This window comes from Tiliqua scincoides, chromosome 1 (assembly GCF_035046505.1).
Source record: "Tiliqua scincoides isolate rTilSci1 chromosome 1, rTilSci1.hap2, whole genome shotgun sequence".
NCBI classification, from domain to species: Eukaryota; Metazoa; Chordata; class Lepidosauria; order Squamata; family Scincidae; genus Tiliqua; species Tiliqua scincoides.
Window position 1 is genome coordinate 302,552,985 of NC_089821.1, and position 17,134 is coordinate 302,570,118.

General features: G+C 40.8%; 1 protein-coding gene across 5 annotated transcripts in view; it reads right to left on the reverse strand.

Annotated features, from left to right (window-relative positions):
• Positions 1–938: 938 nt before the first annotated feature.
• The window catches only part of PPP1R13B (protein phosphatase 1 regulatory subunit 13B), a 111,134-nt gene continuing 94,938 nt past the window's right edge, over positions 939–17,134 (reverse strand). For 3 of the 5 annotated variants that reach the window (XM_066629440.1, XM_066629433.1, XM_066629425.1), the window contains exons 10-18: positions 16,311–16,463; positions 12,546–12,718; positions 8,915–9,416; positions 5,505–6,265; positions 4,522–4,659; positions 4,296–4,429; positions 3,975–4,141; positions 3,147–3,346; positions 939–2,250 (exon numbers count right to left, since the gene is read on the reverse strand). In XM_066629440.1, the coding sequence (XP_066485537.1) occupies positions 2,209–2,250; positions 3,147–3,346; positions 3,975–4,141; positions 4,296–4,429; positions 4,522–4,659; positions 5,505–6,265; positions 8,915–9,416; positions 12,546–12,718; positions 16,311–16,463 (2,270 nt within the window). In that variant the 3' untranslated portion in view covers positions 939–2,208. The remainder of the gene's footprint in view (positions 2,251–3,146; positions 3,347–3,974; positions 4,142–4,295; positions 4,430–4,521; positions 4,660–5,504; positions 6,266–8,914; positions 9,417–12,545; positions 12,719–16,310; positions 16,464–17,134) is intronic. The other 2 variants (XM_066629454.1, XM_066629446.1) reach the window with 1 other exon arrangement.

Below are 17,134 nucleotides of genomic sequence, written 5' to 3' on the forward strand. Positions count from 1 at the left end.
GAACCAAGATCAATCCACTCTGCAACCACAGCTGTAGCTGAAAGTAGTACTGAGTAAGCAATCCATCAAAACTGATCTCAGAGAGGAGCCTCTTATTTCCCAAGGAGCCCAAGGTTCCTTGGGACAAAAATTCAAGAACTTCTGCCCTAGGGAAGCAAATACAGTTGTATTACAAGCTTTCATACTGTAGGCACATCCTAACTCAGGGGTGTCAAACTCATTTCATACAGAGGGCCGCATAGCATTCATGATGTGTGCTGAGGGCCAGAAGTGATGTCATTAAAAAGGTCATAATAAATAAGCTCCTTTTCTCACTTAGCTTCAAATGACAGAAGAGGAGGTATCAAATTTTGATCGTATTTCAGGATATGGGAAGAGCACAATTTGCTTCCAGTGTGGAAGGGATTGTCATTCCCGAATCGGCCTTTTCAGCCACACTAGATGCTGTGCCAGAACCACCATTCAGAACACGATACTGGCTTCTCTGCCACTAAGAAAAACACAAGACATCTATAATGCATGTGTGAGAGGAAGTTAAACTTTCCCTCAGGGTTCTTTCCCAGCTAAGTGAAGACTCATCAGGAATGAGTCAGGATCAAGAATTGTTTCAGGACTTATTTTATTAAAACTGTTTTGGTGCCAGTTACTTAACATTTCTCACCCATCTACACAGGAGCAAGCCCTGTTGACCATGATAGGACTTACCCCTGAGTAGACAGACAGAACTGTGCTATGAGCCATGACAGTACAATTGATAACACACAATGCAACTCAATAACCAAATAAAATGATTAAAAATGAATATGACAGGATCACATCAGAAATGGACTCTGCATTTCTTCCACACACATGACATTGGTACATGCACAGACTATCCAGCCTCAAAATCACAGCCCCTTTTCCTAAAAACATCTGAAATGAAGACACTTGCAACTGCATTCATACCTTAGCAGTAGTTTTATTGTGCACACTGGATTAGCAGTGTATCATAGGCTTTAACTCACATTCATTGAGCAGATATTCTTTTACAATAATACCCTTTCACTTTTCATCACCACAATATATACAATTAATGCTAAACAATGGTAAAAGCAAGTTAACAGCACTGCATCAATGGATATATAAATTATGCTCAACGGGTACATGAATAAAACCAATTGGCCTATAGTTTACTGGGAGGAAATTATAAAACACGGATGGCTACAACTTAATGGGAGGTTCAAAATAGACTTCTGTATATAAAATCATGTACAATTAATCCAGTGAAGTGCTTTTTAGCTTGAAACTACATAGTGGATTAAGTTATTGCATAACTCACCCTGGCACAAGATGCAGGGCTGCCAAGAACCACAGCCTATTCTGCCTATTAGCAAATCATCATTGCCATAAGTCTCTCTTCTTCCTTCACTCTACATAACCAACTTGGCTCTTATTCAGTTCTTCAGTCACCTTCCTACTTTCATAGATAGATTTAAAGATTCTTAAAGTGAACTTCATAGCTTTATATAACCTGACTCTTACCCCTTTTCAACTATTGCACTTTTCTTCCATAAGAACATACAAATCCATTTAATCTCAACACAGGTTTGTCCTGCAAAAGAATGGAATTCAGGGTGTCACTGAGAAAGCAGAATGGGATATGGGAAAGTTAAACTGGTGCTATAAGGAGAATATCAAGAAAAACATCAAAGTGAAAGAACAAGTGCGATCTGGAGAAATGTGCAAAAAATCCATTCAGCATTGATGCTTCGGTCTTTTCAATAACACCTTTTCTGTCACAGGGCTGTTGGTGACTCCCAGAAATCAGTTTTACTAGGATCATTAAAGTTTTGACACAGTAAACTCAACATTCAGCTGACAATTTTAATAGTAAAGGACTTGACATGTCAGGATAGTTACTGTGGACTAGAACAGAGATCAGACAGCATATCTGCATTTTGCAGTGTCAACATTTAGCACAAATTGTAATTCAATTGGCAAAAAATACTGTAGGCTGTGAGTACCTCTCCCAAACATTAGGTGAGTTAACATGGAGCAGACCTCACTTACAAACTGCAGATTGAAAACCTCAAATGCTGTCTCTTAACAAGAGCACCATGTAAAACAGGTATAGCTTTATTTCTCCGGGTGAAATGATTGAAAATGTCTCCAGTGTATACTTTCATCTTCCAGTTGCCAGCAGGATATTGCACTGTCCAACAATGGGATTCAGGCAAGAGTTCGTTGCCGCGGTTTTATTCTTGGATATAACTGCAATAAAATTTAAAATAGAAATATAGGCTATAATTGCAGCTAGATAGTTCTGCTTGTTCAATTCAGCTAATGCATTTAAAAGCTGCTTTTTAGATTGAAGAACAATGCCTGCCTTCCTCAGATTTACTCAAATGGAGAATGACCTTTGCTGTGGAAGAAAACATCTCTTTGGATAGTAAAAAAAATCAAATAGTTACTGATTATGTATTCATTCCTTCTCTTTTGTCCTACTGTAGAAATAGGAGTTAACGCCTTTTATTACATAACTGAGCATACAGTTTCTCTTTGCTAAGCTCCAAAGACTTGTTCATAGTGAGCTGTCTTACAATGGGAAGCAACAATATTCTAATTAAGCAGGCAAGAGGATTTAAGGTTTTAGAGTGAGTCAGTGGAGACAACACAATTCTCTGGCTTGTTGGTTTGCAGACTTAACAGCTCCTAAATCTACTTGGAAGGAAAACTCACCTGATCCAATGGCTAAGCTCAGAGTGCTGCTACTCTTCTAAAAGCTACATCTGTTTGAAGATTGACCTATTTCCTTAGTATAAAACTAGTTATGCAAGTAAGTATGCCAACCAATACAAGTTGGTTTCCATCTACATGCAGAACCTGGACTCGATCAGGCTATTCTGATTTTACTCTGCTGTCTCTCAACACAAGCTTGGTAAAAGCGGGCAAGGTTTCACCTGCATTGCCCTTTTCTGGCAACAGGTGACACACTGCTCAACTGTGCTTGCTGGTAATGTTCTTTTGCTCCTGTTCTAGCCTCTCGCCCACAACTAACTCCACTACTGATTCTCAATTGAGGGCCAAACCAAATGTGATGCCAGAGACCATGAAACTTTCTTTTGCAATGTAGAGTTTTGCACAGGTAAATCACTATCAGAACTTACCCCCAAGAGATTTTTAGGCACATAGCCTTCCTTGTCATTGAGACGAGCCCACCACCAGTCTGTCTCATTATCATCTTTGCGTCTCAGAATGGTAATTGCATCTCCTTCATGGAATGACAACTCATCATTGTTCTGTGCTTCATAGTCCCACAGTGCAGAAACTACCCCTTTGTTCATGACTCCCAACTTTTCCTGTACACCTGGTACCAAAAAGCAAATGTTTTTGAGCAAGACAAACAATCACCACTGTTTGGACACTGAAATGTCAATTTAGAGTGGCACAGTCTTAAAGTCAGTGACTGCATCCAGTACTTGGTGTTCATCCAAGTTTGAACGTGAACAAGGTGTGTACTAATTTGCACATGTGTCTGTGCAATACCTCCTTCATGTTTACTCCTTGATACGCTCTCCACTCTACCATACCAATATATACACACCACTGACATGCAATATTCTCATCAACAGCAAAAAAAAACCTGTCTATAAACAAAAGCAGTTGGGATCTCTTGAAAACTGCACCAGCTTAGTCCATGGTTAAGGAATCAGTTGCAGCCACAATTCTGCCAGGCAATATTTATGGACATTTCAGACTGCAGCTTTCTTTGCCAGTTGGCAAACAATTTACAGACTTCAGTGCAATATTTCATTTAATCTCTGCAGCCACAGCATGCGTCCTAAATCATTATCCAAAGCTGGTTTTGACCTTGCTAATGTAGTTAAGAGATTTTTGTTGTAAAATGAGCACCACTATAGACTCGGAAATGAGTTAAAAATGCCAAATTCAAGCAAATGAGTTGAAGCTTCACATCAGATACTCTCAAAACCTACCATACAGAAATTGGGAACACTGAATATAACCCTCTTCCATTTCCTCACACTTGTCTGCTGCGGTTTCTATGTCACTTATAGTTGAAGCAAAAATTGCTGCTCCTGATTCAACAAGTAGCTTACAGAGGTGGACACTATTGCAAGAAGCAGCACAGTGCAAAGGCGTCCTGAAAACAAAGGAGACATAGAAGATTCATGAAGATTATGTGATCATGGATGCTGAAGTGGTCACACTACTAAAACAGGATATTTCATTTTCTTCTGCATCTAGGAGTCAGGGTAAGTGCAGTGCAACTGGGGTCGCTCTACTTTGGCTCTTACCATCCATCACTGTCTGCTGCATTCACATTGACACCAAAATCCAGCAGGAACTTGACTATGTGGTGATGTCCAGCACACACTGCATTATGCAGAGGAGTGATTCCTTCATCGTTAGGTTTGCTGGGATCATCCACCTAAGATAAAGAAAACACACCAGGGACTGATTGCATGAACTTAAATTTTCCATTATTAAGACAGACAAGTCTAACCATAGTTCCAAGTTCACCTCATATATGATCCTTTGCACCAGGTCAAACTCTCCCTCTAGCGAAGCATCCAGCAGCAGAGCCAAAGGATTGAATTTGACTCTCAAACTGTGACCAGTTCTTTCCGAGTTAGGTTTCTTCAGGTTGGTGCGTTTGGTCTGAGGAACAAGGTGACAGTTCAGTTCAAGTTGCATTAATATCACTAGAGTGTGAATGTCATTATGTCCAACCAAGATTTATTATGGGGCTCACTACAACTCACTCTTCATTCAAAACCCATGTTTTCTGGAACTAAGAGGTTGCACCCAAAGAAAGCAAATGCTGACTAAGCACCACAGAAATAGACACATTCAGTCTTAAGTTCCATTGCAACCAAGCACCACTGAAATAAACTTTTTTTTTTTTAACTACAACCTAAAATTTATGAAAAGGAGAAAGTTGTCCCAGCTTGGTCTATTACTCCTGGTCAACAACATTCAGACAATCACCACTGCGCTCTTTTATCACGGAACTAAAAGGGTGTCGTTGGTCTATCAAAGTGTCTTTGGGCTGTAACTTTCAAGACCAACTTTTTACCATGCATATTCTTCTGTCCTTCTCTATATTTCTTTGCTTGGTCCTTCTCCTTAACAAAAGTGTAAACAAAAACAGTGGTCTGCTGGTGTTACTTGGCTAGGTTGCTGCATCATCCAGTTGTAGACTGTAAAGTGTTAAATTAACCCTGCCCAACTTGTGACCTAACAAACCAAATGCCAGTCACCAGCAGCTCAATACTACTGAATCTTGTGAATACCGTTCACCAGTGAGTCCCTGGCAGGCCACTATGTACTTCTGGATAGAAGAATATATTCTGTGTGTATTTGGGGAGAGGGGCACTGAACAAGGGGAGGGTTTGCTGTAGGTTGGATCAAGGCTTACAGCTCAAAGTGGAACGTGAACATTGGTGGACATATTTACACAAAAGAGTCCCTTTTAAGAGTCACATTTTGCTGTAATAACTTACTGCAGGAAATGGAGGAGGAGGAAGAGCCGGTGGCAGCTGCACTTCATCTTCAGCTGGGGAATCACCTTCAGGCGTAGGACTTGGTGGGCGCTCCACAGGAGGAGCTACAGCAGGGTTGTTGTTGTTGTCATCTTCAGTTGTCTCAGGTGTTTGATTTGTTGTTTCTGCACTGATCAGCTCAGTTGCAGGAGAAGGCAGTTCATTATCATTGGCATCAGGTGAAGGTTCATCAGGAAGAGGAGCTGTAGGGGATGCAGAAACAGGTTCCTCGATATTGCCATTGGTGTTTGTGTTTCCATTGTCAACATCTGCCAAAGTGCCTATGAAGTCCTGCGAGTTGCCCGGCTGATAAAAAGGGGCTCCTTCTATTCCCCCTGCCAGGGTATTAAAGCGCTGGTACAACAGCTTCTGTATGTTTGGACCACTGGGGCCTTCCGGTTCAGTGATAGAGCTCCGCTTCTTCAAGGGCCTGGGAGCATTGGCAAGTTTTCTTCGAAGAGCCTCCAGATCAGCATCACTTTGGTAGCGCAGGGGAGAGTGAACAATGGGTGTGAGCTTGGTGGGACTGAGGGGACGAGGAATGTTTTCTACGTTGCTGTTATCGCCAGAGGGTGGGATGTTCTCCAGCTCCTGATCTTTTTCGGCATAGTCATTCGGAGGCTGAGGTGGGGGCTGTGATGCGTTGGCAGGTACAGATCCATGAAGAAATGGCAGTGGTGAAGGCGAAGTGGAACCAGACTGTACAACAGGCTTCCCATAAACTGAGAAGAAAAAATAATCACGTGCTATTAAAAGGAACATGAAAACCTGGCGTTAGAGCTGCTTTTTCTTTTAAAAAGCAATATAAAAATAAATGATGAAAATTACTGATTTTTATACTTCTAATTACAAAAGCCATTAAACTTTTTTGCCATTATAATAACTTTGATAGGAATTACTTGTGACTGAATCTGGTAGGAGAAATTCCTACTTGTGACTGAAGTGGAGGAATTCAAGAGTCAGCCCACTCGCTAGTTCTAAGGGACTAGAAAGAGAGAGATCTGCAAAAGGACTACAAGGAACTACGTGGTCAAAAGCCCAGCTATCTCCACCGTGCATGATTCCCTGCATTTCAGTCCCTCGTTAACCATTCAAAAATGCAAATCAGAATGAGTTTATAAGGAGGAGGCAGAATAAGGGTTATCACAACAAAAATTATTCAAGTACAGTATTTTTAACTCTAGGTATGTCAGGTAACTAAATCAAGCCTTTCATGACAGAGAAATCCAAATGTGAAACCAAATATACTCGTACATACATCCATAAATTCTCATGAAATAAGGCTTGGGATAACTTTTTTCCCCCTGCTCACTAATATTATAGTATGAGACCCTGAACATGAAATAAAACCCTTTCAAAGACTTGGATCTGAAGAGAACCTTCACATGCATCAGGGAATTCTCCAACCTCCTGTATGTTCCCTGAAAAGTCACTCTCTGAAGATAAGGGGGGACATTCTAAAATTATGTTCAGGTGCTATAGGAAGGACACCTCTGACTGTCACCTGATGACAATCCCTTCCTCCAAAACAAGCCTTCCACTCCTACCCAAGAGTTCTGGATTCAAGCCAAAGCCATCCCAATGGAAAATGTCACATCAGCCTATCAGTCCCTCTAGGCCAGTGGTTCTCCAATTTTTAGCACCTGGGCCCACTTTTTAGAATTAGAATTTGTTGGAATCCACCAGAAGTGACATCAAGCAGGAACAATTTTAACAATCCTAGGCTGAATCCTACCCACACTTACCCAGGAGTAAGTCCCCTTTACTATCATTGTTAAAAGCATATACATCGTAGCCTGTCAAAAGTACAGATCTGTAACATTTCCCCAGATGCAGTCACAGACCACGTATAGTATACGCCATTATTGCCCATTCTAACCAACAGTTGCCTCTCTGTGTCTTAAGTGGTCTTTCCTAGTCCTCTTTACCAAAGATTTTTTTTTTTAAGTGAAGATGCCAGGGACTGAGCCAAACAGGTCATCTACCACTAAATATACTGTATTATCAATCTAATACCAATCTTTACCAGTGGTAATCACCAATGCCCTAAATAGGAAAGCCTATAAGAGGGCAGTGGGGATTTTGCCCATGTGGACGACAAAAGGTCTCAAAATGAATGTTTACCACTCCCCCAACTATACTAGATATACTATTACATATTTTTATATCTTCTGTAGAAGAACACATGCTGGAGACTGGAGATAGATTATAATTTTTACCCATGGTTTTTTTCCAACATAAATGTGCAGAACTAAACTAATTCTCTCTGTCCTCTCTGGTAAGCCTACGTACAATTATATTCCTTTCCTCTTTGATGCTAAGCAGGTCAAGTGAATTTTAATCCGCCTACGCTTGTAATCAGTATAGTAGTTTCTCTTTGTACTCATTCACCTCTGAAGACAACTGAATGAGATCTCACACCAGTGCTTTTCGTCACAGTATTAATACCTCCATATCTCTTCTTGAAATCCAATATTACCATGCTTCACTCTCCATAGCCATTCAGGAAAATACTGAATAAAGCAAGTCTCACAACTAATCCCTAGAATAGCACTACAAATGCAGGGAGGTGAGGGTGCCTGCGTTGGCTCGGTCATGTCGTGAGAATGGATGATGGCCGGATCTCAAAGGATCTCCTCTATGGAGAACTCATGCAAGGAAAGCGCCCTACAGGTAGACCACAGCTGGGATACAAGGACATCTGCAAGAGGGATCTGAAGGCCTTAGGAGTGGACCTCAACAGGTGGGAAACCCTGGCCTCTGAGCGGCCCGCTTGGAGGCAGGCTGTGCAGCATGGCCTTTCCCAGTTTGAAGAGACACTTGGCCAACAGTCTGAGGCAAAGAGGCAAAGAAGGAAGGCCCATAGCCAGGGAGACAGACCAGGGACAGACTGCACTTGCTCCCGGTGTGGAAGGGATTGTCACTCCTGAATCGGCCTTTTCAGCCACACTAGACGCTGTGCCAGAACCACCTTCCAGAGCGCGATACCAGTCTTTCAAGACTGAAGGTTACCAATACCTAGCACTACAAAACTTTTTTTAAAAAAATGTGTATCACTTACCACTCAGACTTTTGGGGTGGGATGGAAAAGGGATCTACGCAAAGCAGTTGTTCTATGCTAATGAGCATAACTGGTTGAAATACCACAAACTTTAATTTTAGATTTGCAGCAAAGTGTATCCAATGCTGCAAACCTCTAATGGACTCAAACATTTGCCCCAAAATCCAAAGTAGGAACAGGTTTGTGCTGGGAAAGCTCCTAAGTTGTTTTTCACCACCTGAAGCAAACATCCTGTTATAGCAAAAGCCTTGTTGCGTCTTAAAAGCAGCTCTTAAAAGACATTTTCAGAAAAAAAGCAACATCAAATTACCTGCTTTAACGGATTTATTCAGAGTGTTGTAAACTGCTTGCTGGTAATTTTTTGGTGGTATTGCTTGCTGAAGGTACATTGAATAGATGGAACTGGAGTTTACGGTTTGTGGCCCTTTCCTGGGCGACTGGGGCCGTGAGCCTTTATCAGCTAAGAAAGGCCTGATGGCCACAGTTAAGGGAAGATCAGGCCTACCATCTCCACCAGGAAATAATGGGGCACTAGAAGGCTGATATGTGGGGCTAGGAGGCACAGATATTCTCTGCTGTATTTGTTGCGAGGAGCTAGGCTGATGAATGCTGCTTGCTGGTGGTAATGGGACGGGTCTTTGTCGATTTGCTGCTGTTGAACCAGGTCTTGGTAGGCTGCCATCCTTTCGTCTTTCCAGGGAATTGGTTGAACCTGTTCCTAAAGGAACAGAGCTTGGATAGGTCCCGTAGTTTTGAGGTAACTGCTTACTTACACCAGAGATGGTTGGTGGTATTTTCCCCATATCAAGACCCTAGAGGAGAACAATATATGACATGTTAGGAAAGCTGAAAAGCCTTTCCATCCCACAGAAAATCCAAAAATGAAAACAAACCATGAATTAAATGCATTCAAAGTTCTACTCATTCAGTTGACGTAACTGAGTCAAGAATCCAAAACCTCTTTTGAGATATGGAAAAGCGGGATAAAAATCTTTTAAAAACCAAAACTCTTTTCTGAAGTTTTTGGCATGTATATCTAGACCATTAAACACCATTATCACATTCAAAAATATAATTTTTATATCAACTTCCTTGTTAGAAATTCACAAACTAGTATACATAGCAGAAGATGCTGAACAAGTAAAACCGCTTCAAGTTCCCAGTGTGTTATTCTGTTTGTATCATAAGTTTATATGAGAACATACAAATTATTCAAAAGTTAATTTTATGTTGCTTTTCCATAAAATTACTTTCTTAAGAGCACCCAAAATCACCATGTCTCTTCTGTATTTAAAAATGAAGAGTCTCCACTACATTTTTCAAATTCTTCATATGGTTTGGTCTAGTCAGATTTAATTTTAGCCACATAAATATTTCTTTTTGCCTGCTTGTTTTAGTGTTCTCTCGTTACCTGGCTTATTCTTTTGCATTTCTACTGCCCTACCCTCACATGTTAGACTTCCTCATGGTACTAGGGCAAAAACAGCATAGGAAAAATGTTCTATAAAATAAGGATTCATTGAACAGAAGTGTTACATTTAGATAAGTAACAAGACATTAATAGTACTGGCATAATATAACAGGAAGCAGCCTTGACTTGCTATAGAAAAAAAGAGGGGTTTAAATTAAAAAAAATTAATAACTAGTAACAATCAAAGTTGGGCTCTAAACTTTGCTATTCCAACACTTAAAGCCTAGTATCCAGAGCTTCGGTTAAGCAGTGTTCCATCAATGGAAGCTTTCTCCATGAACAGAAAATGTGTTCTGCTCACCCTAGGGTCCTTATGAAAACATAAGGGTTCTTCTGTTCATGAAGCGAGTTTTGCACGACAGAGCACTGCTTCACTGAAAGTCTACTCATAGAGAGACAGACAAGACAACATGTATGAGGCTACAATCTGAGTTCAATGCAAATCATTCCACAGTAGAGCAAAGACCGTATTATTAAGAGCATTGTAAGGAAACCAGTAATGCATAATATGCATAAAGTAAGCTTAACTTGTGGTGGACTCATCAAGACTGGGTTCCAATATACACCTTTAATGCCAGGGCTTGCTGCTGGAACATGTGAAATAAGAGCCATGCTAGATGTGCCAACAATACAAGCAATCGAGACAAGGCGAAACTGCTGCTACAGCAGGCAATTTTCAGAAGAAAATGGGGTGTGGGGGAAAACACCTTTATGTGTGCTCTGATCTTAACAGGAGTCAAACCCCCGCAAGGCCATTTGGGATGGGGGGGGTGGGAACACCCCTTCCAGTGCACCTCTACTTCACACTTTTGCACCTGCATGTAGTTTGACTGTAATTGTATATGAAAATACAGAGTGTACTTCTTTCACCATTAAATAATTACCAACTTCACTCATCAGGCATTAGGGGAAAGGATTTCCAGAGCAGAGGTGGTACTTTCAACCTGATTTTAACAGAGACATTTTTTATTCCCTAGAAATTAAGCCCTGGGCAAGTCTGAAAAAATGGGATACACACTTGATCAAAGAGGACTGCAAGGAAGAAGGGATCCACAGCATGTAAGGAATGATCAGACTGAGAAGGAACACTTGGAGGAATAACTGCATAAAGTTGTCAGCAGGGATATAAAAAAGGTTAAAGGAAAAATGGAATAGAATTAGCAATGTTTCTGTACTGGCAGTATCCTGCCAGAGGCCTCAAACATGGATAGAATTCAGCAAACACCTTTCTAGTGAAAATCCATAATGTTTTGCCTCCCTCCCCCTTTTTATAAACCTATTTTGGACGTTTCTAGCTCCCAGAGGCTTCTGTGATGTCTTGGCATCCTGAAAGAGATGCTGAATCACTCAAAGTTCATAGCCATGTTTCCTTATTCTCCAACTGATCAGTAAATCTGGCTTTGAGTTAGTTTTTTTTGGACTGTGAAGCCCTCCTGATTTCCAGGAGTGAGAAATTCAGGAGCTCAGGAGACCTACCTTCTATATGAAATCCCACAGGTGAAACCAGGTTACCATTCAATGTTTTTAAAAAAAATGATCCACGCAAACCCCATGTACATTTTCCCAGATCTGATATTAAGAGCCTCTTGTGTTCCAGAGGGCACATCCAACCCTGCTAAAGACTGAGTGCAAGAAACAGGAAAGCATGAGAGAGTAGGGTATGGAAAGTACCCGGAGAAGTCACATAAGGTTTTTGTTTTATTTGCTACTTGTTAAAATGCAGCAGCTTGTTTTTGCTGACCTTTGCAACCCCCTGCTTTTCTCCTACTGTTAGTTTTATTTGTGCTCTGACTTTTATTCTTGCATCTTTCGGTCTATTGTTTTGATATCTTTCTGCCCTTTCAATAAACTTCTTGAATTTTTACTCTTTTACTTGAGTTACTCTTACTCTTTTACTTGTCTGGTCTCAATTCAGGGCCAACCCATCTGCGATGTGAATTCACGATGAGTGGTAGACTGGGGAAATCAGCAACAGGCTGAGGATGCTGATTTCCTCCAGCCTACTGTGGATGGAGCCACTCTGATCCACTACCCACTCACTTGTAGGAATCAGGAAGGAAATGGGAATGGCCCCTACCTTGCTCCTTTTAAAAAAAAATCATTCACTGCCACTGCTCTGCTTAGAGGATGAATAGGGAGGCAGCAGCAGTGAGGGTGGTGAATTTTCTGTGCCTCAAGCACAGCCTGCCCTCAGGCTAGGAATGTCTCAGTTTAGTTTAAAGGACCTCGGCTTTTGGGTGTCTCTGCCTTACTGGGAGGGAGAGTTACACCAAGGCAGCCTCTCTCTGTGTCCCCAGCTTTTGGGTGGTGGCAGTGAACAACCTTCATAGTTTATTCTCAGGTTACTAGTTAAAAGGGTGAAGTTTGGGAATCTTACAATCTTTTGCAGGGATCTTTCACGCAAACACAAAAGCAATGAGTCTTTTTTTTTTTAACATAGCTGTATGACGTAAATAAAACAACCACCCACCAGCTTATCAGTGCTTCCTAACACTGAAGATGGCAAAGGCTGACTGGATATAGTTCCTTGTTGTTTTAAAGCAGCATCCATATTTGACTCCTTCCAGTCTGCATTGGAGATTTGTGGAGGCTTTATCACCGGAGCCGAGTTCTGCTTAAGAGCTGGCCAGTTTCCATCATTTGCTTGAAACAGAAGAAAAATGTTTTACTGAAGGGCTGCCGATACCCAAATTTGTAAAGAGAAAATACATTTTAAGCAAAATAAAATAAGAAACCATCAATTATCCTGATTAATGAAAATCAGAGTAGCATTAAAAAGGCATTAAAATCAGTTTACAAATGTTTTTAATCTGAAAGATTGAATCCCAAGAGAAGGCTACAAGGTTATCTATCCAGCAGGCAAAATGAACTATTTATGACTTGCTGCTGCCCTGATGAATACTGTTAAAATTAGGTCTTGCAAGACTTCATGATTTTGAGGATGCATTTGCAGATTCCTGCCAGATCTTGCACAGAAACAGTGTTCTGTACTTCACATGTTTTATTTTATTGTGAAGTGAAAAAATGAAAACTGTATTTCTGAGAGCACCAATTTGCTCAGAGCCATTAAGGAGTAGAACTTAAATTCACAATCAGGGATTTTATAATAACTTAAGGAAGAAACAGCTAGAGATTCTAAGCAACAAACATGATAATACTTATTTTTAAAGAGAAAAAAAAACAGAAACCACTAAATAATTTAAGAGCCAAACAGAAAGGTTGGGCAAACAGATTTCAGATACAAGAATTCTTTGGCTCACATGAAAGCTAATCTCTCTGTACATGTGGTCCTGGAAATTTTTGGTGAATGACCTTTTATATAAATTAAATCTCCCTCAGAAATACATATACATCCATAAGCTGTCCAGAGCCCACAGGATAGTGATAAACATAATAAATAAAACTACATTATATTAAATAATCACATTCAATCAAATATTGTTAAACTTATAATTTTATATGTAACTGAATTCAATAGATTTATTGTGCAGAAAAATAGTTTAAATTAAAATGCATTTGAGTTCTGATTGGACAATTAAAATTACTGTATATATGTTGGTTTGTGAACATACAGTACAAAGACTGCTCTTTTTTATTTCCTGGCCGCCCCAAAGAGTCGCCTTCAGGCCCAACATCAAGGTCTGACATTGTCCATGATCTTTTATTATCATCATCTGGAGTAGCACAAAGAATCAGAAAGTTCATGTGAAAACATTTCTCCTGTCCAGAGGCTTAGTGGTAAATTTCAAATGGCAGGGAGCTTTCTATGACATCCCATAGCTGAGCCACAGATGCCAAGCATGGTGGTCGCCCACAATTCCAACTTAGGGAGACCATGACCAGGTGGCTCGCTAATCTTTTCTCCAAGTTCTCTCTCTCTCCTCCCTAGCTTTCTTTCTCTCATCCCTCCACGCCACGCATGCATGGACTCTGTCTCCTGTTCCATGCACTTTCTCTCTTCCCCGTCCTGCCCCAGCTGGTTCCCTTTCCTCCCCTGGCTCCTTACTTTCAGCAAGTGCAACCACCACCACAACTGACACTCCTTCTCCCAGGTGGTTCTACCTGCTCCCCACAATCTCTGAGTTTTAACAATGCAGAGGCCAGGACAGAATTAGAAAGGAAAAAGGAAGCAGGAAAGCAGTGGTGACAGAGTGGTGGGTTAAAGCAGAGATGCTCTATCGCCACTTTGGTGTCTAATGCTTCCCCAGTTTCTTCTCTCCTGGTTGATGAAAAGCAGCAGCAGCAGCAGTGGTGGTCCCCTTCATCTGATGACGTCATCACTCTGCCACTGAAGAAGTGGAGAGGCATTGTTCTGCCACATACGCAAACACACCCTGCCTCTTGCTAAAGTTATATATGTAGAAAAAGATTCTGTCATAGTGTACTCTGTTGTACATCTTGGGTTCCATAATTTTAAAAACAAAAAAGCACCCAGGTACAGTAGGCCCTCCTTACGTATGGGCTCAGCATCTGCAGATTTCAGCCGCAAATGTTGAGCCTGCACTGCAGAAAGCCTCTCAGTCACAACCAGGAGCTTCTTCCGGTTAGTGCTGGTGACTTCTTGTCGTATCTCTAGGTGTTCTGAGGCGGCCTCTCCGTGACTCAGAAGGCCACCTGGACAAGACCAGAAGCCACTTCTGGTTCGCAAGGCAAACAGATGCCTTTGCATGTCTCAGAACACATCCTGGGCACAACTGGAAAGCACTGGCAAAAAGAAGTGGCTTCTGGTTACATCTGGAAGGCCTTCTGAGGAGGCTGGCACAACCTCTGGAGGGCTAGGCATGGTCTCCAGGTGAGTAATTGCAGCACTGTACCAGCCCCCCCAGTAGATTCCAGTTTCCGCAAATTTCAGTATGCATAGAGGGTCCTGGAATAGAACCCTTGCAGATACGGAGAGCCCACTATATTATATAACCCTTGCCACGATGCCATCTTTGATTCACTTTATTGTATATGACCAGACTCACTCCCCACTCAGTTACAGATCAGAAACTGTTCTAGGAAGCCCCTTAAGTTTCAAAAGTGGTTTGTCATGTGGTGTGAGAGTAGGATCTGCTGTTCAAGAAAAATCCAAAGTTGTTCTGGACATGCAAGGAACAAGATGAATAATTCTTTCAATTCTAGGATCCAGAGCAGTACATGTGAATTGCACATTATTTTCTATTTCTCTTTCAAAAACTGCCCCAAACTGCTCTTTAAATTATCCTGAATTCAAAAACACAAGAGAAGTTTTGGAATTAAAAGATCAGTTTAAAGGCTGGAGGGTGGACGGACACTATGTATGTATGACCTACTGATTGCCCTTATACTACTCTTGCACCAGGGCACAAAACGGCTTAGAAAACAAAACAAAAAACTCAGTGGAGTTTACAGACCACTTTGAAGGTTCTGGTCACACATTTTCAAAGAGGAAAAAAATGAACAAAATACATGCAAATACCCCTCTAGATCCTGGCTCCATGTTCTCATGCACTGATCTGTATGTGTAGTCAAGAATTTGTGCTAGATGGCACTCCACCAAAACACAAATTATATTTCAAACAGTCTAACACCCCCTGATGAACCTGCAAATGGGTTTTACTGAATTTAGGCATTGTGTAGTACAATCCTATCCATGCCTATTCAGTTCTAAGTCCCACTCAGCTCAGTCGGACTCCAAGGTACTTGTATTTAGAATTAGCGTTTACAAGGTTTTCCAATGAAACCCAAAGTGGGGAACATAGGTATTTGATTTCATCAGTGTTGCTAAACTTGAGACTTTGATGATGGTTCATTTACTAAAATTGTCACTTGAAAAATAAGTGACACTGAACTTCAATTTCCTTTCAAAAGAAAGAGGTTATGTGTTCATGTGTCCAGAGCCATACAGCAAGCCACCTGAAAATACAAAGCTAGAGACTGCCTCAAACAATGCCAGCTTCTGGCAAAAGGTATACAGTGTTCTAAATTCACTGTGTCCCCGGCACAAATGGCTTACATTACTAGACAAGATACCAGCAAATTTAGTATTGGCTAACTAGTCATCTTTACTAGATATGTGAAGAAGACTAGTAAATATAAAAGTGTTCACTTGCTGAAAATTCCAGAAACACACACACACACACACACACCAAAATACGGCAGAACATGACACAATTTCTAAGAATTCCTGTTTAATATGCATCTGTATGCTGAAGCTCAGATGATCATACTAAAAATGGGATTTCTTAGCTTGTCAAGCATTCTATGGACTCACAGTGCAGGATCTCAGAAAGAGTAGATGCTGAATGGATGACATTGTGAACAGCAGATTGAAGAGAGGGAGGTGACAGAATAGGATCCACTATTATGTCTAAATCAGAAATCTTCCAGGGACCTGGAGATTTTCTCACACACCCATAGTCTGTATCTATAGGAGACAACCAAATCCAGTCACACAGAAAAGAGAAGGAGAAAAGGATGTGGGGAAAAAATTACAACATCATAACAAGAGAGAAAATAAAATATAAAAGAGAACAGGAAAATACAAGTATGACAATTGACATATTAAAAGAAGAGCCCTCTTGTATTGAATCTGGATAGAAACCATTTCCAAGCCAAGCGCCTGGTCAAAAAAGGTCAGCTTTTAAAAATAAGTGTGTATGTAATTATCCTAAATATGACCAATGTGTGTATATTCTGCAAATACTATAGATGGTTCGTACAGGCTGCACTTATAATCAGGAGGCGGGGAAAAAATAACTTGGTAGCCACATTTTCAAAAACTGCTACAAGGCCAAGTTCAAAAGATTGTTCCTTGCAGGGACCTAACTGCAAGCATAATAGTTTGGAATGGCTAAATACCAGACATTCACTGTTTAAAGATAAACTATGCAGATGAAACAGCAGACTGTAGCAACAGTTTGCATAAGTGCACAGAAAGATGTATGCTGCTATGTTTACATCTTCAGAATAATACCCATCTAAGAAGTACTCAAGTTCACGCTTCTTGAAATTCCAAATGAAGTCATATTTAGTGTAAGAACTGCACATGACACTGCAGCACTTGCAGTAAACCAGCAAAGGCATCTAATAGTAACT